This window comes from Mus pahari, chromosome 1, assembly GCF_900095145.1.
Source record: "Mus pahari chromosome 1, PAHARI_EIJ_v1.1, whole genome shotgun sequence".
In the NCBI taxonomy this organism is placed as follows: domain Eukaryota; kingdom Metazoa; phylum Chordata; class Mammalia; order Rodentia; family Muridae; genus Mus; species Mus pahari.
Window position 1 is genome coordinate 123,659,777 of NC_034590.1, and position 15,045 is coordinate 123,674,821.

At 39.9% G+C, this 15,045-nt stretch overlaps 1 protein-coding gene across 2 annotated transcripts; it reads right to left on the reverse strand.

The window, feature by feature from the left end:
• Nucleotides 1-1,022: 1,022 nt before the first annotated feature.
• Nucleotides 1,023-12,373, reverse strand: Ms4a3 (membrane spanning 4-domains A3). Of its 2 annotated transcripts, none has more exons than XM_021212340.2 (7): nucleotides 12,184-12,373; nucleotides 10,699-10,807; nucleotides 9,736-9,873; nucleotides 7,202-7,258; nucleotides 4,239-4,397; nucleotides 2,855-2,956; nucleotides 1,023-1,289 (listed from the first exon to the last, which is right to left on the reverse strand). In XM_021212340.2, exons 2-7 carry the CDS (start codon nucleotides 10,783-10,785, stop codon nucleotides 1,191-1,193), a joined length of 642 nt encoding a protein of 213 aa, XP_021067999.1. In that variant the 5' UTR covers nucleotides 10,786-10,807; nucleotides 12,184-12,373; the 3' UTR covers nucleotides 1,023-1,190. The 2 variants fall into 2 exon arrangements, with proteins under 2 accessions (XP_021067999.1, XP_021068009.1); XM_021212350.2 differs by having other exon boundaries at nucleotides 10,699-10,825; nucleotides 12,184-12,356.
• Between the last annotated feature and the right edge of the window lie 2,672 nt (nucleotides 12,374-15,045).

The window sequence follows — 15,045 nt, forward strand, 5'->3', positions numbered from 1 at the left end:
ATTATTCAGCAAGTTTAAGATGTTATCTCCTAATTTCTCCTATTTCCAGTTATATTTGAGTCATATATTTTATGAAAAGCTCATAGAGCCTCCTTAGTGAAGATGGCTCCGCATTAGAGCCAAGCAGTTGTCCATAGAGTTGTCATAGAACACTATAATCATCAAGGTAAGTATTTTAATAGAGTTAGACCATTCAGGGTGTGTCCCTGGACCACAAAGTGAGGTCAACTCCACCAGAATCTGTAAGTAGTAGTCAATTCTGGTTGTAGGAAATACTAGTGAGGAAGCCACACTGTTCTTGTGTACCGTTAACATGCTCTAATAAAGGATGATTGAAGATGTATTCAAATAAGAGGAAGTAGATCATCTGTAACACAATAGAAGTAAAATTAATGAAACATGGCCCTGCAGAACAAAATCCCCTAACGCAAACCATCATTGTAGCAGGACATGTGTGACTCCCAGAAGCTGATGGAAATAAAATCTGAAGCTTAAGTTTCAAGTATAGTAAAGTGCAAATTAATCACAATGATTTGTTTTAACTTGCTAAACTTGTAATTCTGACATCAGCCAAATCAAGTTTATTTTTTCTGTGCTGAAAAAAAAAATCTGCTCATTCTCATTTCCAAGAGGTAGCTGAAATTTGGCTTCTACTGTGAGTCCAGACAATGGGAATTACTGCTGGGTGTGGTGGCTCACACCTGTAATCTCAGCAGTCTGGAAACTGAGGGTTTTGAGTATAAAATATCAAACTCTGCGTGTGCTTGCATGTGCCTATAATCCTGAAACTTTGGAGGTGAGGATAGAACGGCTAGGAGTTCAAAGACTTCATGGCTTCATGGGTTATTAAAAGCCAGCCTACAGGCCATGAGACACTGCATTTCAAAAGAAAGGGGAACAAAAGAAGATTATTATATGTTCTTTCATCCCTAAGCCTCACAAAGCAACGGAGTAAGGAAAAAAGAGATTCAACATCTGGAAAGAGCTTTGGAAGAATGACCATAGAAGTTATAAATCCAAGATCACCTAAGGAAATATATTTATTCATCCAGATCCAGACCATGCTAGTGGATTTACAGGGGGGAGGGGGGAGAGAATTGGGACAGATGCCAGCTTTCTTGTGAATATTGCCATGACAGAAGGATTGCATTTCATCTGTTCATGCTCTGCTGAGTTTTCAAATGAAGTTCTCACTCTTCGGTGGTTTGGGGCTGAGTATTCAGGCTCTCAGAATCACTTCCTTCAGGAAGTATTCCTGATTCCACAGAATTAGGAGGTGATGTAATTGCCTAAAAAATGAGACATCAGTTCTCAAGAAGATGACCATCATCTTCCCTGTCCACTCCATCCTTTCTCAGTACCACCATGATCACTATCACAAATCCACAAAGATTCCTTCGCTGATGAGTACTCTGCTAAACACTGAAAAATGATTAACATGCATATGGACCAGAGACAATCAGAACATTTTTATTTTCATTTCTGTGGGATGCCACTACATATGTGGTTGCAGAACTGAATATGGAGATTGGGGTGGCAGCAATAAAACCAAATGTATAACCTATCTAAGGTGTTTCTGCTTGCTCCTATTGAATTGTATGCCTTTACTCCGGACTTGGTTCTGAACACACAGCATGCTGCTGCCACACCACAAAACACCAGTAAATGCTGCTCAGGTTAGATAACAGCTGTATGTTATGAATGGCAGCAATGTCTTTCATAAAAGCATAGTAATACAATTATAGAAGACAAATACCTGTAATATTTTTCTACTACCTTTTCTTAACATATAAGCATCAAATTAGCATATTTTGGGGTTGTTAGATTGATTTTTAACCTTGTTGCTTGGATTGTTGACTTGAGTTGGTAAAACATTGTTGAATGAGTTTTGACTTGGGATTAGGACAAAATTTCCAGCAGTTTTCAAACTGCCCATAAATATACTAAAAATATTTCTGTTATTTTATACTATATATTGATGCAAAGCACTATTCTCAGCCTTGACAATAATAAAATCAAAATATCTATGAAAATAATATCCATCCTGCAACATCTAATATTTAGCCAAGATTCCATTATTATGGAAAAATAAATATGAACATTCATTTCATTAATATGCAAATTTGCTTTGGTCTTTGGTACATGGTAAAATTATATGCCAAATAATTGTTTTAAATAAATTTCTTTATGATTTACTATCCATAAATGCTTGATCCTTAAACCTTTTTGGTTGTTGTTTTCATTTATTCTTCTCTCATAAAATACATCCCAACTGCAATTTCCCCTTTCTCCACTCCTCCCAGTTCATGTCCCACTTCCCTTCTCCCCCAGATCCACTGTTCCTCCATTTCACTTCAGAAAAGAGTTCCTGGGGATATCAACCAAATCTGGCCTAACAAGATGCAATGAGACTAGGAGGAAAGGGGTCCAAAGAGTAAGCAAAGGAGTCAGAAACTCCCTCATCCCCACTCTTAGGAGTCCCACTAGGGCTGTGTAAAGATTCTTTGGCCAAAAAGGAATTACAAGTGGAAGAAATTTAAGAAACTGAATTACAAGATCTAAATATCTAGCAAGAATATGTAATGATCCTGAGACATACATCTCAAAGGTAAAAAGTTACAAGAAAATAAGTTAAATTAATTTTAATTGCATTAAAATGTATACTAATATATAGCTTGCATTTTCAACCCTGAATCATTTCCAGCCTTACTTCATCTCACACACTAAGAAATAATTCCCAGAACACCACAAATCATAATCATACCAAGGTTTCTTTTTCTAAAAGTTGGAAATAACTTCAACCGTTGTGGAGTTTTCAGATGACAGAACTTGCTCAACCTTGACACAAACTCACCTCTCTTAAACCACAGACATTTCCTAAGCACCACATGACTGAGATAGAAATGGTCACGGCCAGCTCCAGCAGGGTGAGAATCAGCATTAAAGACACCAGGCCCTAGGAAAATGATGTCTCAGATCAAATCAGTGGAAACATCCAGAGGGAAAACCTGTCAGCAGGAAAGCAGACTGAAGAACACCCACAATGTAATAAAGTGAAACACAGATCAAATTGAAGATTGACCTATATGAACTAGTCACGGGGAGAAGAAATCACAGAAGAAAGATTCTGACACTATCACTAATGCTTATCAATGTAATAAATTACAGAAAAAATACATAGTTTAGTAAAATGGATAAAAATTATGATTCCACTGACAGGCTTTCAGGGGAGGTGTAAGCATTTACAATAGGCCTACGGGCCAAAATACACTGCTGGGAGAAACTCGGCACACTACTGCAGAAAATTACCCTTCCATCAGTGCTGCGCACCTAGGAGAAATACATGATCAAATTTCTATAGAGGAAAAATACCACTTAATCCATACAAATAGACAGATAAATACAAATTTAGGTGATGAAAAATTTAATAAAGGATGGACTAGAGAGATGACTGAGCACCTGTCGGTCACACAGGACCCAGGTTCAATTCCAAGCACCAATGAGGTTTGTCACAACCATCTGTAACTTCAGGTCCAGGGGTTCTCTCTTCTGACTTCTTCCAGCACCAAGAACACACATAGTGCACATACATACATACATACATACATACATACATACATACATACATAATGCTGAGGATATAGGCAACACACTCATATAGTCACACAAAATCTAGACTAAATATATGTGTGGGTGTAGCTAAGTTGACAGTATATACCTAACATGCACAAATGTTCCATGTTACAGATTAAGTGGTATGTCTCCGAAGTTTGTTACATCAAAAGTATGTGAAAGAAATTAATGTAGGATTTCTGGAGAGTATAATAAGTAGTAGTAATATTAATACAACATGATAGCTAAACCCTGTTTTCACTACTTATCAAGTATTAATGTACTGAATTTTATAGCAATCCATTAGGTAGGTGCTACTCATTATTATATTTGTTTCAAAGATAGGAAAATTAAGATATAGACAGATTGTCTAATTTGTCCCTCATTACAAAACTAATGAATAACAAAGCCAATATTCAAGTTAACATAGTATACAACCTACTGTTTTCCTGTATCTTTTGAATGGTTTGAAGTATGTTATTAACAGTTTTTTATTAGATATTTTCTTTACTTACATTTCAAATGTTATCCCCTTTCCTAGTTTCCTCTCTGAAAGTCCCCTATACCCTCCCCATGCCCTGCTCCCCAGCCCATCCACTCCCGCTATTAACAGTTTTTAAACATACATTTGATGAGGAACCCAGGAAAACGCAGACATCAGGTGACTGTGAAGACTGGCAACCCTTGAAAGCCTGGGTGTTGAATGCCAAATGCACAGAAAGGAAAGTCGTCCCAAACAACGCAATTGCTGTACTGGCAATGTTTATCCCAAAACTGTTTTGCATCTAAAACAAAAACAAAATGTCCATTAATATATGTAGAACATCCTTTAACCCCTTGGCAACTGAAGTATGTATTTAAGCACCCAACAGTATTTTAGTCACAGAGCAATCTCCCATGAACTGAGATTTTTTTCCCATCGCACAAAGAGTGTACAGTCTAGCAGTAAAACAGAGAAGGGGTTAGGATACACAGTTAGAATGCTTGCCTAGCATGCACTAAGCTCCAGTATCAATCAGTACTGCATAAACTGGGTGTCATTGATGCTGTAATTCCAGCACTCTATGGGTGACGGCAGAGATTACCACTCAAAGCTAGCCTATAACACATGAGACCACATCTCAATTAAAAAAAAAAAAACAAGGAAAACTATAAACACACTAGTGTATAAATTATGCCATATTTTTAAGCAACTAAGTATTGGGGCTAGTAGAATACTAACAAAGTGGAAATCCAGAGAAAGTAGTAGAAGTTTGTGACATTACATAGTAATAACATATGGGGATAAGAGTAAATAACTGAGCCTTTCCCTAGATGATCCAAAAGAAGTCTGGGTAAAGAACACAGTTCAAAGTCCCTGAGGCCATATGTTCCCAGGAATCAAGAGAGCCAAGGTAGATGAGATTAGAAAACGGAGTCAGAATTAACAGAGATGTGTATTGTGCAAAGCCATGTAGTTCATGAAAAGTCTATTTCTAATTCTGAGAAAAATACAAAAGTGGATGGAGGATTTTGAGCAAATAAATGGCAGATCAATAATCTAAGCTGAGTCACTTTGTCTTTATTAAGATCAGAAAATGAGATCCACAAATAGAAGCAAAGAACCCAATTGGGAGCCTACAGGGAATGCTATCAGAGGAAAGATGAGAAAAAGCTATACACGCAGGTAATTTGTAAGGTAGAGCCCATGCAATTTGCTGATACTGGCTTCAGTGATGTGAAAGAGGGGATTAGGATAGGGATAGCTCATGGTATTGGTCTAAGAATCTAAAAGGAGGAAGTTTCCATCAGCTGACATGAACTTCATGGAACAAGTTTGAGGGATAATAGAAGTTGAGTTTGGGACCTTTCAGACGTAAGTAGAAGCAAAAATGGTGAGACAACCGGACGCTCAGGAGAAAAATCATGCCAGAACAATATTTTTGTCAGGAGTGTGATTATAGCCGTGCCATCTGAAGCAATGAAAATGGCTGAAATCATCAAAATAAATATAGACTGTGCAGAGTAGACGCCAACAACAGAAACACTGGGAACCTAGCCCTAAACAGCCTGAGAAAAGAAATTGAGACTGTTGTAGTAAATATTCAATCTGAATCAGGGGTTTCTATCCCACCTCTGATCATTCAGTTCCCAGACAAAAGACACAAAGCTTTTTATATTTATAATAAGCCTTTAAAACACTAGAGCTGGGCAGATATCCACGCCTGTGCTGTCCTGTCTGCTTTCCTGCCAATAACCCGAAGATATAGGACTTGCCATGTTCTACCTGGGCCACTCTTACTCTGACTGGCCAGCCCTCATGGCCAGTTCTCACTATCTCTTACCCCATGACATCTTTTCCTCTCTCCACCTTCTCTCTCCCTACTGGTTCTCTCCTCAGGCCCCAAGATCCACCTACCTCTCTTCTGCCCAGCTATAGGCTGTAGGCATCTTTATTTAACCAATAGTTTTAAATTAAGGATCAAGGTTATAGAGCATCATTTGGTGTATGAAAGGTTTCCCTCTTCCCTGAGGAAACCAGATCTTGGGGGCCAGTATTTAGCATTACAATAAATGGCAACAGAGTAAACCTCAACAGGAGACTGTAAAGGAGACTTAAAAGGACAAGAGGAACATAAACCACTCAAGGGGTTCTGGAGCCCAAGAGAAAAATAATCAGGAGAGGAGTTGAGCTAAAATACTGCTTATAAGTGAAGTCAGGAGGGCCAAGAAGTGTTTTAGCAACCTGGATACCTTCAACATTCTTAAAGAGAAAAGTTACAGAGGCCAGGAAGAAACAAAAGAATTAGGAAGGTAGGAAGGCTTAACTATAACTGAATAGATAAGAATTGTAAATAGACTATAAATTACTCCTTTAAAATGGAGTTTTGTCACAGAAAAATGAACTGTACCTAGCTATCAGAGAAAAATAATGCCAAGATGATATAGATACAGACAGACAAACACACAGCAATGTTCTTATATGCTGATACAAATTTAAAGTACCTAGTAGAAATGTATTAAAACGATGAATTTATATAATGGAAAAAGGCTTGGGCTAGAACACCCAAGTGGGAGAATCAGTTTTAAAGAAAGTCGGTGAGTTCCTCCCTGGTAAAAGCTGAGGGAAACACACAGGTCTAGTGCACACAGCAGATGTTACAGTGTTTTAGTGTGTGTGCCTGAAAGTCTCTCCATGGCTACAGTTTCTCAGAACAGAGAGCAAGCCTATCAACAGGGAGTGGGGATGAAAGAAAAAAAGATAGGTGTTTGAGGATGGAATGCTGTGATGAAAAAGCACTGGGGGCGAGGAAGGAATTGAAGAGAATGGGACTAAATAGCTAGATAATACAGAGAACATAAAACAGAGAGTTAACTATTTTGTAATGAATAATCAAAAGGAGAGACATTTTTGCTTTCAAATTCAAAGATAGTGGTGAAAGACCTTTCTCTAAAAATAATTTGTTAAACCTAACAGCACACAAAAATCTTGTGCATTAAATGAGACTTGGATCCTCAGCTAGTCCCACCCTCTGTTTTCTTACTGTTGGTGGGTAGTTTATTTCTGCTCATCTGGTCATGGAGAAAAAGAGGAAGAATCTGTACTTACCAGCATTCGTGTGGGGTTTCTCCCCGCTGCAACAGTCAAGGATCCTGAGCTGATAAACTGTTTAAAATAGGAAGTAGGACAGATAAAGGTACATTTAGTCTTGACCACTTTCTCCATGGCATCCCCCTGGCAGCAGCTATCAGCAGAAGTTACACAAATTGTTTTTGTTCAGTTCACACAAAAGTATACTTTGCTTTATGCATTACTTTCTTTATATGTCTAAAATTTAAATAGTCTGTATTACAAGTAAATTAATCATAATTTCATTTTCTTTATGTCTAGCCTTTAATGGGTTTAATGTATGGATACAAATAATGAAATACTATAGTTGTGCCTATATTTATGTTTCTATAAATGATACATTTTAAAATTCTCACATTGCTGCCCATACTTCAGATTTGTAATTTATTGGTCTAGATGCTTCAAAAGAGAATTTATAAATCTAAATGTATTCTCCAGTTTTAAAATCATTATATTGCTGGACGTGGTGGTGCACGCCTTTAATCCCAGCACTTAGGAGGCAGAGGCAGGTGGATTTCTGAGTTCAAGGCCAGCCTGGTCTACAGAGTGAGTTCCAGGACAGCCAGAGGTATACAGAGAAACCCTGTCTTGAACCCCCTCCCCCCCAAAAAAACATCATTATATTCATGCATTATCTTCCCATGACTCTGATTTTGATAAATGAGGTTTTCTATGTATTTATGATTTTCCAAAATTTTCAGTTGGTAAGATTTTACAACACTTTAACCAAGTTACTAAATCTTGAAGAATAAAGGCTTGCTAAGCAAAACTTAACTACTGAATTCTGGATGAAAATGTAGGAAGAGGTTTTGAGTTCTGTCTCAGAGACCAGAGATTTTCACAGGTCTTCCAAACCCTGCACTTGGTGAATGGACGCCTTTGTTTTCAATAGTAGCTCCAGCTCACAGCCAGCATGGGATTCTGGGTAGATTGCTAAGCCTTTTTTCACCTCAGCTTCTTTTCCCATCTAACAGCATATCCCCATGTTAACATCATCTACTAACATTTGTGTGCTATTAAAATGGAGAGACTATGTAAAAAGTGCAGGAGAAAGAAAACGTCCAAATTAATGATAATATACACCTCTCGTTTAATTCCAGAGACCTCAAAAAAAGATCCTTTTGCTATTTCTGACATCCTAATAAGGAAACTGAGGGCAAACGTTCACGTCTAATCTTTTAAACCACATCCTTGATGGGATTATAAAAGATGAAGCAATAGAAAGGACCCTATAGTGAATACACAGCATCTCATGGTTGATGGCAAAGGTTGACAGGGAGAACAGGTCATACACCTGGAACTTGCCCTGAACGGGTATTGGGGTCACAGAGCAACTTTGAGAATTGAAATCAATGCTCAAATCTTTTGGTGGTGCTAAAGCAAATCCTGATCACTAGTTCCTTCCTCCTTTTAAATTTATGTGTGTGACCTGCATGTGTCTCTACGTCATAAGAGAGTATTAGATCTAGAACTGGAGGTATAGACAGTTGTGAGCCTCCTTGTGGGTGCTAAGTTCTCTGGGAGAACAGTCAGTACTCTTAACTGTTGAGCCATCTTTCTGGCTCCCCTTCCATTTTTAATAAACTAATTTCACTTTCTGAGAAAATAAAACCCAAAGCTTATGCAACACCTGAAATTCTTCACTTCTGTCTTTTCTAAAATGCAGTGCAGAAATTCTTCACTTGGGCTGCCAAGATTTATTATGCAGAACAATTCGGGAATACTTCAGAGTTTAATTATTCCATCAAAACTTTATCTTAACTTTTTCAGAATTTCAGGAATGTCAAATTCAAAGTGCCATTGTGAATGAGCACCTTCCACCGTGAACTGAAAACACATACAGTCTTTTCTCAGACTGAGAACCGATGCTGACCCTCCATCTTCTTTCACATGATGCTCCTGCTGCATCTGCTGTCTTCTGTCCCTCTTCCTTCCCTTCAGTTCTCTTTTCTTCTCTTCTTGTCTCTATTCTAGTCTCACAACTTATGCCCACACCCACACATACTTATAGGTGCATATATAATAAAATCTAGGAGCTGCAAAGAAGAAAAAACATACAATTTTTATCTTTCTGAGTCTAGAAAGCTTTGAAGCTATAGGATTCTCCATGTGTGTGCATGTGCCTCCCCCCCTCTCTCTGTGTGCGTGGGGGTGTGGGGGGGTGTGGGGGGTGTGTATATGTATCCAAGGACTTCTATGTTTCGCCACTGAGATGCTTATAAACCCATGTTTATTGCTGCACCATTCATAATATCCAGGAGATGGAACTGGTCATGTCCATCATGCCATCAACAAATGAATGGAAAAATAAAATGTAGTACATATACACAACAGAATTTTATTTGGCCATAACAAAAAGTAAAATCATAAGTTGCACTGAAAGAAAGGGTTTTTTGCCTGCTTTTGTTGGAAATTATAAATCAAAACTACAGCCGGTAATCTTCAAAGAACATTTTCATACTGAGCACACTAGCAGTGCTGGGTAGGAGATGGCCAAGGAAATGAATACTCACAAACACAGCACCCCAGAGTGGGTAGCCTGTGTAGAAGGTGAAGAAGAAGAAATGCCTGAAGTGGTGGGACACGTGTTGTAAACAAACCAGAAAAATACCGAGAGCTAGAATCAGTATTCCATTCAGGATCTGGATAGCCTGTAAGGAAGACGAAGAAAAAAAGAAAAAGGTATAATGTTATTTTTATTTTCCTCCAAAAGGACTTATTGTGCCTTTCAATGGTTTAAATGATGAGCCTAAATTAGAACCATAATATGACAAAGCCAGGTAGCTGTTAAATTTTTATTTTAAAATATTTTTATTTAAAATATAGATTGTGGCCATCACTGGTGATGAGATAGAAACATCTATCTGAGCTATAGAATGAGTTCAAGGCCAACCTGTGTGATTTAGTAAGACTCCACATAAAAAAATGTACAAAGGGTAGGAGTTTTAGCTGAATAATAGCATTTTCCTAGCATCCATGAGGACCAGGTTCTCATCCCCAGCACCACAGGAAAGACAGAAGAGAGGAGAGGAAGGAAGGGGAGGGCAGAGAAGGGGAGGAGTGGTAAGGGATGGGGGATGGAGGGAGAGGAAGAAAGAAGAGGGGAGAGAAGGGGAAGGAAGGCAAGGGAGAAGGAAGGGAAGGGGAGGGGAGGGGAAAGAAGGGGAAAGAAGGCAAGGGGGAGGGAAAGGGAGGGGAAGAGAGGGGAACTTCACAGAACTCAACCTCCTGATATAAGTGGTCAGAAAGCACCAAGAAACAATAAAGAGCCTTAGAATAAATTCTCTGAGGTATGCTGGGACGGATATTCTACCCTATGAGAGACTGACTAATTCTCCATTTCTACTCCTCAGATCTCCATGACCCTATCTTGTCCTCAATGACTTGATAAATAACTCTGAAATTTACAGGAGGGTGTCCATATAATCTTTTGCTCCCTCTCTCATAAGCCAACTTTATAGCAAAGGCTGACTTACCCCAAGGGCTTGCAGTACTCCTCGTTGAACATGGCGTGACTCATCCAAAGGCTGATAAACAGAACCACCAGTCTCCTCTGGCTTCATGCTCTGCCTGCTGAGGTACCACCTGCTGAGACCCCCAGGCCTGTATGATGAAATTCCTGGGAGCCCATTTGGGGCTGTTTGGGGCTATTGTGGGAAAGAATCCACGGGCTTGGTGCCTCCTTGGACCACTTTCTAACAGTGTGTTTTTTAGTGTAACAGAAGAGCTCATCTTGTCCACGCACCAGGATTGCTCTCCTGAGGAGGGCCTGAGTTCCAGAAGCCACACCCTGCGCCTTGCCTTTCTACCCTAGAACTATTCTCTTCACAAAGGAAAGCCTCTATCCCCACTACAACTTGACCTGGATACTGCCAAAATCAAGCTTTCAAAACAAACCTTTTAGTCCTGGCCTAGTCTGAATGGTGAACCCTTTCTTCATGTTCTGGGAATCCCTTCAGCACAAGTTCCACACGCCTCAGGCTGAGCTTCCATTTTAAAGGTGCTTGCATCTCTCTGTGTGCTCATCTGTCTCACTGCTTCACAGTTCATACATAGCTGATACATACTTTATAAATAGTCATGTTTAAGAATAATAATAGAGAATCCATTAGCAGACACTGGGTCTTCATGCTGAAAACACCACACAATGGCTTTGGAGGGAAAAAAAATAAGTCTGACACATTGTTGACCTTTTTAGAAAAGAATTGAAGATAAGCTTCAGCCTTCAGGTCAAGCAAACCATGTTCTATAAAATATAGTCAATTTGGCTTTTAAAAGAAATCTAGAAATTGTAGGCTTCCTAGTGTCCCACTAAGGAGTTCATCTCCCCAGCTCTATCTGTGTAGAAAACTTCTGGCTGTTTTATTCATGTCAACCAACTCAGTTCTCAAAACAGCCATTGGAATGTTTTACTGTCATTATGATACTTCCCATTTTACAAATGAGGAATCTAAGAAACAGAGCATTAAATAACATTCCCAAGTCCACCAGGCAGGGATCTGAGAAGCTAAGGGTCAAAATCTGCCTCTAATTATCACTATACCCTTCTCCTGAGTCCAGGCAGGATCTATCTCACCAACTTATTCAGGCATGCCAGATGACCTCTCATAGCTAGACCTGGCCACCAAACTCAGAGGCAGCCTCTTAATATATCAAAATGTGTGTGTGTGTGTGTGTGTGCGTGCGTGCCTGCCTGCCTGCCTGCCTGCCTGCCTGCCTGCCTAACATCTGTCTTTCCATGTCTACATTTTCCAAATACATTATGCCAAAAAATCATGGCACCAGGGTAATATCTGCATTCTAAAGGCATTTGTCCACACAGCTAAAAATTCCAAACCTTTACTGAGAAATGAAACAGACTTTTATCCCAAGAAAGCCATAGGGAGACACCCTTAGCAGACAAAAAAAAAAAAAAAAAATGAAGAGACGATTCCAATGGGGAAAGGGCGGGTAGGGTTTACCTGGAAGACTTCAGGGTTTGACAGAGTCCTTTCCCTGCAAGTCCAACTCATTACAGAAGAGGAGACAGTCAGTAATGACCACCAGAGTCTGTCCCCCCAAACCAGCAGTGTCTTCCTCCTCAGGCTTAACGAATCTCCCCCTTGTGCAATTCCTCAGCAAGTCCAGTGGAAGTGGTTTTGCTGGCTGCCTGAAAGGTGTGCTAATAACACTCCTATTTGAGGGCACTAATGGCCTACCCACTTCCCCAAGTATGCCATAAAGAAGGAAGCTGGTATATGGAGCCATCAGCATCTGGCTCTAAGATGTTGCTTCACACATTATTGGAGCAAGAAATAAAAGCAGAACAAGGGGCTAAGTCAGTGGGAAGGTAGAGTGGGATGGGGGGCGGAGAATAGGTCTAGCTATGTAATAAAAGGTGAAGCCAGGCAGAATTGAATAGTCTTGGGAGGGGGGGGGGACAACATACTGTGGCCATTAAGGGACTGAGTTTACATAACGCATCAGAGATGTTGCTAAAACTGTTTTTATAGACTTGATAATGTTTAATCCTCTCAGGTCAAGCAAAGTTAGTTCATTTGTCATAAATTAATATAATGGTAATTTAAATATATTGTTTTTACTATTATATCAACTACCACTTGCTGTTCAATTTGCTTCAGGTTGCATCCATTTCTTCCATCCTTGGGATAACCCATGACCTAAATACCACTACAGAATCAATATAATGAAAGACAAAACTGACATAGAGAAGATAATCAGATTCCCTCATATTTATCCAGTTGTATTAGTCTGTTGTCTGATGGTGTAAGAGAATACCACTGACAGGGTGGGTTATAAAGAAGAAGAGTTTATTTTCCTCATGGCCATAGACTCTGAGAAGTCCTGTGCAAGAACACTGGCACTGCTGAGGGCCTTCATGTCACGCCATAGAATAGGAGCGAGGGAGAACACCTGAGAGAAAGCAGAGGGCAGACACTCATAGTTAGTCACTTAGGGTCGCCTGGGAAATGAATTATGACTCTGGTTACCTCTGTGAGAGAGTTTCCATAAGCGTTTAACTTGAAAGATGAATCGTGAATATGGGACTCAAAATATCATGGCTTTGGGCTGGATGAGGAGGGGACCATGAGCTGGGTGGGCACTCATCTCTGTTTGCTTCCTGACTGAGGAAAGTGTGACCAGCCTATCACACGCTCTGCTGGCGGGGCCAGAGCAGCCCTTGTCACCACCCCTCCCTTCAAATTGGAAATAGGAATAAAGTTTTTCTACATTTATTTAGTCTGGTTTTGTTTTGTTTTGTTGTCATAGCAATTTTTAAAAAATGCAAACTTCATCCTCTATTAGGAATGATTCTGACTAGACCTCACTCTAATGTTAACAATGATAACATCAGCCCATGCTCCATGTTCTAGGAGTACCCAGATGAATGGCAGTCCTCCAGGGTCTTACCTTGACCCACTGTACCCCAGTGGCTTTCGGGGATCATCTGAGGCTTCAGCTTAGGCTGGGACCCTATGTCTGAAGCCCTCCAAGGCTAGAAGATAGTTTTGCATGGTGGAAATGGCTTTTTCTTATATATGGTCTCTGTGAGGGCTTTACTTCTACAACAGTTTTCTGCCTAGACATATAAAGTGTCTGCAATAGTCTTTAAAATCTAAGAAATCGCCTTATAGCTCTTGCATCTTACACATCTAAAGAACTGGTGACAGGTGGGTGATACCAAGGTTCACATCTTGTACCTTCTCTGGGGCAGGCAAACTGACAGGCTTACGTGATCCATGGCTAAAGCATCTGGGTAGTGCTATTCTGGAATATTAGTTGCATTTAAGAGCTTTGTCAGGCATCCAGAGACTGCCCCACCCAGGGGTCCATCCCATAATCAGCCACCAAACGCTGACACTGTTGCATATACCAGCAAGATTTTGCTGAAAGGACCCTGATATAGCTATCTCTCGTGAGGCTATGCCAGTGCCTGGCAAATACAGAAGTGGATGCCCACAGTCATCTATAGGATAGAACACAGGGACCCCAGTGGAGGAGCTAGAGAAATTACCCAAGGAGCTGAAGGGGTCTGCAACCCTATAGGCGGAACAACAATATGAACTAATCAGTAGCCCCAGAGCTCGTGTCTCTAGCTGCATATATAGCAGAAGATGGCCTAGTCAGCCATCATTGGGAAAAGAGGTCCTTTGATCTTACAAACTTTATATACCCCATACAGGGGAAGGCCAGGGCCAAGTAGTGGGAGTGAGTGGGTAGGGAAGCAGGGCAGGGGGAGGGTATAGGGGACATTCGGGATAGCATTTGAAATGTAAATGAAGAAAATATCTAATAAAGTAATTTTTTTTAAAAAAAAAGAGCTTTGTCAGGGAGCACTTGGAGTCTATCTTGCATCCATCTTCCCAAAGCATTCTGTTTTTCAAGAGTTCTGGGCTTTAAAAGGCAGCTTTGAGAAACTTCAAAATCCTTTGTGGGCTTCTCTCCCATCGTCCATGATCCTTTTGTCTATGCTAATCTCAATTAGTTACACATGTGACTTTACATTCTTCCCCTAGCCGTTCTGTAAATATTTCTACTCTTTGCCTTTTAGTTTAGTTTTTCAATTACAAATTCCACCTTAAGCTCTTCTCCTCTTAGATCTTAACTGTTGTTAAAATGATCATACAGCAGTTGGATTCCTACTGAATTCTACATTCTATAAAGTCCTAGGATACAAACATAACCTCTTGTTATGACACAGGATCTCATAGAGCTCAAGCTAGCCTCAGATTCACTGTGGAATTAAGAACCTTGAGTATTTTGTTACCCCTTCTAAGAAGGACTAAAGCACCCATACTTTGGTCTTCCTTCTTCTTGAGCTT